The sequence below is a fragment of the Porites lutea genome, chromosome 4 (genome assembly GCF_958299795.1).
Source record: "Porites lutea chromosome 4, jaPorLute2.1, whole genome shotgun sequence".
Taxonomy (NCBI): Eukaryota; Metazoa; Cnidaria; class Anthozoa; order Scleractinia; family Poritidae; genus Porites; species Porites lutea.
Genome location: NC_133204.1, coordinates 33,343,135 through 33,351,975, shown reverse-complemented (window position 1 = coordinate 33,351,975; position 8,841 = coordinate 33,343,135). Strand labels below are relative to the sequence as shown.

The following is an 8,841-nucleotide window of genomic DNA, read 5'->3' as shown; positions in this document are numbered from 1 at the left end:
ATCCTCAAATAAAGATTTCCTTTTTTTCTTCCTAGCCTGAATTTCAGACATTCGTTCGAGTCTGGATTCAGGCGAAAATATTTTCCTCGATAGATTTTCACTGTTTTCCGATATCAATCGATAAAAATCACTTGATTGCTAACGATTTTTATCGATTTCGATCTTTATCTATTTACTATTCCGGGTTCTCTTAAACTGCACCCGGATCTACACCGACGTTATTTTGAAAGGGTGGTAGATCTAATCCTGAAAAACTGGGCGCCTACAGACCTGGCCAATATCAGCCATCAGAAAAAGATTTTAAACCTGGTTTTAAAGAAAATATAAGATTTTTTTAAAAAATTTCTTTATAAGTGATGATGTTTGATAAACAACTAGTGATAAATGTTTGATCCTTTGACTCTCAATTGCCACTCATGATCAATTGTTAATAAATTTACTGTTTGCATGAAATACAATTCTGTTTTAATTTTTTGGTGAACAGATAAACAGATATTTCTTCCGATATGAATCGATGAAATCGGTAAAAATCAAGATAAATCGATAAACGAAACAAGTGTGTCATCGATTTGAACCGATTGATCGATACAATCGAATCAAATCAATCAATCAAATCAGATTTACCGATTTTTATTGATGTATCGATTGACAAATCAACACCGATTTTTATTGATTGACTACTCCGGACGAAATATAAGTTTATACTATAAAGGCCGTTAAGACACGATATTCCTCGGTGGCAGTCAATTTACGCGCAGTATGACTCATCGGTTTCATCTCTCTGTCTAAAGGAAAGGCCCAAATGAAAACTGGATCAGGCCGGATTTTTTTGTGTGCTCTGGTGCTAGTAGCGCGTAAACCAGCCTTTTTCATGACATTACCTAAGAGTTAAACAGAACTATCAGGCGTTGCTTGTTTACCGTTCAGACCTCGGTGAGAATTTGTCATTTTTTGTCCTATTTTACTTATAATTCTGCAGTTTTTTACAGAACAATCTTACAAGACAAATTACACTCATTCAATATTCAGGACGATTGAAGCACACGCTTCCCTTCCACACTAAATTTGTAAAATGACATACAACATAAAACGTTTGTATAGAAAGAATTCATTATTAGACGGGACTGTTCAGTCAGGTCATTCTGCTGTTATGCAGCTATGCAGAATATTAAATAATCGGCTTTGAGCAAAAAATTCAAAAAAACCTTTTATTTTTTCAGTAATATTTCCAAAATCACCAGTCCGCTTACGATAATATTAATTCACTTGCCTCTAGACACCAAAATTATGCTCTACTCAGTAGTAACAAATTGTAATAGAATGTATGATTTAGTTTACTTGAGTTTAACTACTTTTAGCCATGTTTTGTTTGTTGTCTTTTGTTTTGTTTGTTGTTTTTTGTTGTTCTTTGTTTTCTTTTTGTTTTTTGTTTTCTTTTTGTTTTTTGTTTAATACACGTCGACTTGTTACTTCAGTTCCTTTTCTCTTTGAATAATTATTTTTCACTACGCTTATTGTCTAAATGCCAGGCTTAACGTGGCAGTGACCAGCCTGGAAGCATTAGCTACTTCGGTCACTGCGCACATCTTAATTCCTTAATTTCTTGTTATCTTTATGTCAGACATTGTTCCGTAAGGTATTTATACAAATTAAAATTCCAACGTAAACAATATGTAAATAGTGCAAAAATAACAATTAAATCTGTAAATCTGTATAAAACAAAAAAAAAATGTACTGGAAATATAATGTGTAAATGGTGTAAATAAAGTGTTGTGTTGTGCTTACCCACTTCTGAATCTTACCAAGCTGAGTCCAAACTTGCAGTGCGAGCTGTCAGGTGTTTGAACTAGTAGGAGGAGGTCTCAGAATATTATGCTTCATTTGCATTTTACTCCTTAACTCCATATTCATTTGATACACGCGGCATTTTAAGTACCCCTAAACGCGATTCATGTAGGACTGAAAATAACAACTGGAAAAGCGATAAGAACGAAGAGATCTTGACAAACAATCAAGACAAGAGAAAAAAAAATTCAATCTGATGAAACATTTAAGAGGACAACAATGTTTATTCACGAAGACACGTATTGAGAGTGAAGTGTCTCTGTTATTACTATTAGATCTTACGGTTTCAGCTAATACACTCAGCTCTAATAAATACAGCAACAACAATATTTTTTTCTTAGCACACTTTCCAATTGTTCTTGATTTTTACACGCGGTTTTTAACCGCGGTCAATTATTTATAGTAAAAAAACATTCTGTTTCCCGTCTTCCCGTTCATTTTACCAAAAATTTATTGTCTCTAAACGTTGATATGCCTTTAAATGGGTATCTACACTTTGTTTATAGTTGAAGCCATCTTGATCACGACTTGTATTGATTAACTCAGTTCTCTTATTAGAAACTTTAACACGATTATGCATTCCTATTCTGATAATCCGGAATGAATCATCATAAGATAGGGGAATGATTGTCAAATACTTGATCTATTTTATGCACTAAAAATAAGACCTCGTAAGGTCTAATAAAAATCAAAGTGCAGCTGTACGTGTAGTGTTAGTTTAGAGTTTTAACAGATGTCGCGGACAAGACTATAACTTGACTGAATGGGACGGCATCCGTGGCAAGTTGCAAGAACAGAATTCAAGTCACTGGGGTAAATTTTGATCAAGGGAAAGGAAATTTATTTCGAGTTAGCGAGGAATTCGAGTTATCCGAGTTCGAGATAACCGAATAAAACTGGCGACTGAAAAGTGGGGTCAAATCCAAGGGGAATGAGTTACCAGGGTTCTACTGCAATTTGTTTCAAGTAATTATCTCAAAGCAGCTGAAGAATTATACCAATTTTGATATGTAACGAACATGGATCATTCGAATCATTTTTATCATTACTATATTTTTAATTGGATTAACGTAGCGCATTTCTTATTTTAGAAAAAGCTGGGTGCAGGGAAGAAAATCCTCTTAACTTTATCGTTGAAAACTCGAAAACGCATGAGGCATTGCTTTCCGGTGTTGCTGTTTTGAAATGTTACTTTGAAAAATGTTTTCTCTAGTCAGTGGTATTAATTCTATAAGTTCACCGTATTTCTTACCAGGTGTTTTTGCTTGTTTGTTTGTTTTTTCATTTAAATAACAACCAACTACGCCAGTTTATACAGTCAAGCCACATTCAAAACAGCAAGTTTCAGTCCCCGACAAAAAAATGATCCTGTAATGATGAGCTTTCCCTTGACAATTAAGGGAAACACATGCCTCGTCAATTTTCCCTTTTGCACGACCAAGGAGATTTTGTCATTTGAGAAAACTTGTTAAGGAAACCTTCCTTGTGTGAATGAGGCTTACTATCAGGGATATGACAGAAATTTGCTACACCAGAGTCCCATAGCATCACAAGTTGGTCTTTAGAAGGGCAGGCAAGTGTCCTCGCGTCATGTCTTTAATTTCCAAAAATTCTCGAACACGTTCAGAGGTGTAACGCCCCACGTCCGTTCCATACTCAATGAGCAAAATGGCACACTTGAAATGAGCTTTTCTAAGCGCCGAATGAATCGGTGGAAAACCATCTTGATCTTGTATATTAACCAGAGCACCATATTGAACGAGTGTGTGAATGCTTTCGAGGTCTCCAGCGGCTGCCGCCTTGTGCAACAACGAGCGACCACTGGGACTTATTTGATTAACGTCTATATTCTCTTTTTCAATAACCTCTCTCACTTCCTCCGCTGAGTTTTCACCGATTGCGCTCAGAAGCATGGCAGAAGGAGAGAAGGAGATCCTTCGGCCTCGCTGCTTCTCTTGTAATGTTTCGTTGTTATTAATATCACTATCATGATGATTTTTTACCTTGTAAATGGTTTGGGACTGTATAGTTCCAAAGAAGTGCTTTCGAAGTCTTACAATGACTCTTACAAGCATTGGAACGGCATCGTTCTCTTTCATTTGAAGGTGCGTATCAAATATGCCCATCTCATCCTGCTCTTCATCTAAGAAATATTTCTCTCGAGGCTTTCTGTAGGTGGATGAAGACTCTCTTCGAGCGTTCAAGACATATTTGGAAATGGCTTTCAATTCATCTCTGAAATCTTCAACCGCTGGGATCCCTGTCTGGCATTCACACTGGTACTGGAATCCACAAATACTATCAGTCATTGAGAGATCACTGGTTTCTACACTTGAAGTTGGCGATGCCACTCTTCTTGGCCCAGCAGCGTATTCCCGTTGAACGATATCTGAGTCTCCCAGAAAGGGTTCGTGGAGAGTCGGGGCGTAGACAGGTCTTGGTAAAGGGGACAGCCTGAAACTACGCATATGGTTTTCGCTGTCCGATGTGGAATCATTGTCCCTTATGTGTGTCTGGACAGTAGAGCGCTTCTCCTTTTTCTCCAAAAATGAAATTGGCGAGGCCGGATCAACAAATCGCGTCCTATCTTCAAACCCGGGAAAACGATGAATAGAATCACTGCCGAGCTTGCCGTGGTACATTTGTTCGCTGTGAGAACTGACGCTTGTAAGCGAAGAATAAGGGCTTTCTGATTCAGATGACTCAATATTTGAAGTGCGATCAAGGTTAATAGGTTTTGAAAGAGGTTTGTTCTCTGAATGTGGGTTTGGCGTTGCAGGAAAAAACACGTCATCACTTATCGCAGACAGCAATGTTTCGGAAAACCCGCTTTCTGTTAAAGTGTCCGTATCCAAGGGAAATTTAGATTGAAAGTCACCGCATAATCCTCTGTCATCCAATTTCATTTCAGAACGCGTTTCCCTTGTCTGCAATCCATCTTTTCTAGGATTCATGTGTGGTCTACCATCTGGGCTTTGGGCAACTTGCTCAAAACGGGGATGATTCGGAGAGACTTTCGGCTGTAATTTGTAGCCGCCGGTTGCTTCTCTACTATCAGCATCACTTGTTTTGTAGTCATTGTTATAACCAATAATTCCATAAACACGATCAGCGAACTGTGAAATATGACTATTGACATACTGGGATGAAGGTTTTGCTTCGTTTACCCCAAATGACACACTGTTCATGTTTACGTTTCTTGACATAAAGTGATTTCGAGCTACGCTATGTTTTTCTCCGTTGTGTTCTCTGTGTGCAGACGGTCTTTCATCGTCAATCAGCTTGGAATCGGGACCATAATCTCTTTGTATCCGTGACATATGAATCATTTGCATCTTAATGACTTCTTTGCCCTCAGTGTCATAATTAATTTCGTCCTGTACAAAACGTTGAGTTCCTTTCTGGTAAGGTTTCATTCTGTCTGTTAAATAAACATTACTTTCGTACTTTCCATTCTTGGCGAGTAGTGGATAATCCTTCAATACTCGCTGTTTGCCTGATACCATGTTTATCGGAGATGTGTATATATCGGGATTTGCATTTAATGAGACTGGATTCCTTTCAGAAGAGATTACATCTTGGATATACATATCAACAAAATTGTAATTCGTTTGGTCACCTTCTGTTGACCCAGAGTCAACACAAATTTCGTTAAAAGAAAGTTGCTTGTCTTTTTCTTTATAATAATTGCTGATCTCAGGTGATTGATCATTCGACCCCTGTTTGTTCTCCGTGAGTACATCGTCACAGTACATTGACTTTGAAGAGTCATTACAAATTCCATCAAACGTTACCTCGTCGGAAGAATATATTGACTGTGCTTTTGATTTTTGCAACAAAGGCCTTAACTGCACAGTAACTGCTCGTTGTTCCTTTAATTCTTCATCTTTAACACCTCTTTCAAGTCTTTCAGAATTTCCTAGGTATCTATCATCGCGATTAGGGGCTTCTCTTGATGAGTTTTCGCCATTTAGCACAGTGCCCTGAGATGAACCCTTTGCCGTTGCTATGCCAATCGTGAGTCCATATCTGCAGCTTGAAGACGAAGTTGTATTGGGCTCGTTTGATATAATTTTCTTGTCTTCATCGTATTCTATGTCGAATGCTCCTGCGATCCTATTTTGCTCCTCAAAAGGTTCATAAGCAATGGAATGCGATCCTCTTGAGTTGAGTAAACAATCTTCTAAATTCATTGTCTCAGAGTCATTTCTATTCCATTGAGTACACATTTGTCTTTCACTCGCTACAAATCTACTTTGGCTCAGCGGTGAAGCTCGATTTGTGGATGATACCGGTGTATTAGAAATATTTGATTTGTTACTATCGCTATCATTTACATCCGGATTATTCACTATCTCTTTATCGCCATTCAATGCGCTTTCACTAATGTACTTACACGCATTGTCATCCATTTCTGACCACGTGAAGGTTTGTTTTTCTGACGGAAACGTGTGGGATTCCTTATCTTTGTAGGAACCGACCGGAATGATCAGATACGAGCGTTGTAGCTCCTTGCCTTCATCTTCAGCCGTTCCATCAAAATCCTCACCATCATGATCGTCATCGCTAGAAAATGGTTCTGAACAACTTGAACCAAAGGCATTTCTTCTATCAAACTTTCTACTCGCCATGATAGCCGATGTTGCGCAAGAAGAGCTGTCTTCAGTGAGTAGACTGGCTGCCAAATCTTCTTGAATCGCCAGACTAGTTTCAAGCTTTTTTTCCAGTGATTGGATTTTCCGTGAAAGAAAGTGCAGCTCGTCGAGTATTTTTCCATCATTAGCCATGTTGGTTATCAGATTCTGGATTATTACAATCCAACTAAATGTTACATTCAAAAGTGCCTGATAAAAATATCAACTTGGTAGCATTAGTTGATTACTAACAGGTGAGCATTACTGCTACATGCCAGTCTGTTTTTGCTACAAGTCCCCGCTAAAATTTGCCCACATATCGACGAGTATTTCAGAGCGGTGTTAATGGAGCATGTTGTGACCTTTGAGTGGACGCTGGTGTTGATTCTCCAGGGACACCCTCATAGTGACAGCCACATTGTCATGCGCGTTGGTGCCTGGAAGGAAGTTTAAAATCTCGAACAATACCCACAGCGTGGTATTATAATTACTTTTTAATTGCTCCATTCTCGTGTTTTTAGCTGCTTTTAAAAATATATTTTACTTTTATAAATATATCCTTAATGTCATCAATGCACGCATTGGCATGCGTTTATCAGCACGTACTTGTGAAATGAACACGTAACATGCGTGGCAACAATCACTCGCAACACCCAGATTATCGCATTCTCGGCATATTCTGATTACACACCTTCTACTTAGCAACAATTCATGATAATTATTTCCAAAATTAATTCACACAAAGTAATAGCTACAACAAAATACTCTTTTGAGTATCTCTTCAAAGTAACCAAAATCAATCTTTTCTCACTTCGGCTGACGCATAAGCTGGCCCGTCCCATGAAGTTTAATTTGACCCAGGCGGGGAAGGGGGTTGGCGGGGCCACTATTCGGCATGCAGAATAGTGATAGGCAGTACAAAGTACCTCAGCGAGCTCCAAATCAGTGTCAGTAACCAATGTGGGCGCAATGAGTGATAATTGATGAATATAACAAGACACTAAAAGCAACTCCAAAAGCTAAACTTTATTTTATGCCATCATATTTTCGGATGTATTAAGACAAAAAAGGGACTGCAAAGCATTGGAATGTGCCACTCCCGGGTTTTTTCTCTAAAAAGACGTGTGATTTAAGCTTAACGTGTTCTTGTGGCTAACACGTGTGGTCTGAGATAAGGGAGATGCGAATTCCAAATAAACCTACTTAATACTCATAAAGCTTATGTGAAATGGGTCAGTGATTTTATTCTTGGAGAGGGGAAGGGGGTATAAGACCACTTATGACACCGTAAACAAAAAAAGCACAAATTATGGTTGCGTAAGACGAGAATGAAATTGAACGCTCATTTATACAAGGCACCATATCGGAAAGCAAAACTTATGGTGGATTAATGAATTCAAGTGATCAAATCTCCCCATCAATAATGACCTGGCCAGGAGCCATGGCTGAACGGTGGCAAAAAATAAAATGAAATGAAATGAGATAAATAAGTATATAAATAACAAAGTAAATAATGAAAATTACAGGTTTTACATCAGTCCTAAAACGTACAAATCATTTTTCCCTTTTTTTCTTTTTTCTTTTTTTTGCCAATTTCAATTTACTGTCCTTGATTTAATACCGCTCAATCTAGATCTGTTGTAATTCGAATACCCAGCACTAGTAAGGGTTTTAAAGCAAGTTAGGAGTCACATTTTCGTGAAAAAACAATTTGACTGCTCCTTGGTCTCCGAGGATGCGTTTTATAGCACTAAGTGTTAAAACTTGCTTTCAATTCTACTATGGAATCTTTTCCTACGTAAATAAAGGAACACTTTGTTTAATAAGATACAGACAAGTGTGTGAAATATTTCTTCCATTTGCAGTTAAATGCACCACTGGTGTAACACGGGACATTGGCCAACGTTCGATATATTAAAATGCTAACGTGACTCCGAGGCTTTCTGGTCATTTTTCTATATTTTGGTTTGCTTTTCTTTGTGCTCAAGTCTATTCTGGGAAATTGCCAGACAATGGAATATGTCGAACGTGGGCTATTCGCAACGACGATTTTTGGTACAATACAGCGTTGCAACATTCAGTTGCGATATTGTTTCGAATGGTTGCAGCATTGTTTCAACACTTACGTCACATATGAGCCTGTTAATTTCGCGATCAGAGGATCGAAGAACGGGCATGATAACAAAGAATTTTAGACAAAAAAAAAATCTGAAAGTCTCGACTCGACTCGACTCAAGGTTCAAAACACGATTTTTGAATTAACTTTTATTCAAATTTTGTCTTTTACGATTCGAAACTGACTACTACTGTGCTTTTGGGCCCATTTCTGAACCATCGAGAGCTTGCATACTGTAACGGGCGG

General features: G+C 38.0%; 1 protein-coding gene across 1 annotated transcript; it reads right to left on the bottom strand.

Annotated features, from left to right (window-relative positions):
* Positions 1 to 1,514: 1,514 nt before the first annotated feature.
* LOC140933351 (uncharacterized) lies at positions 1,515 to 6,843 on the bottom strand. Its single transcript, XM_073382891.1, has one exon. It carries the CDS (start codon positions 6,630 to 6,632, stop codon positions 3,393 to 3,395), a length of 3,240 nt encoding a protein of 1,079 aa, XP_073238992.1. The 5' UTR covers positions 6,633 to 6,843; the 3' UTR covers positions 1,515 to 3,392.
* Between the last annotated feature and the right edge of the window lie 1,998 nt (positions 6,844 to 8,841).

Excerpts from the sequence above, each read along its gene's own strand:
- LOC140933351 (XM_073382891.1), bottom strand. The coding sequence starts at position 6,632 with ATGGCTAATGATGGAAAAATACTCGACGAGCTGCACTTTCTTTCACGG.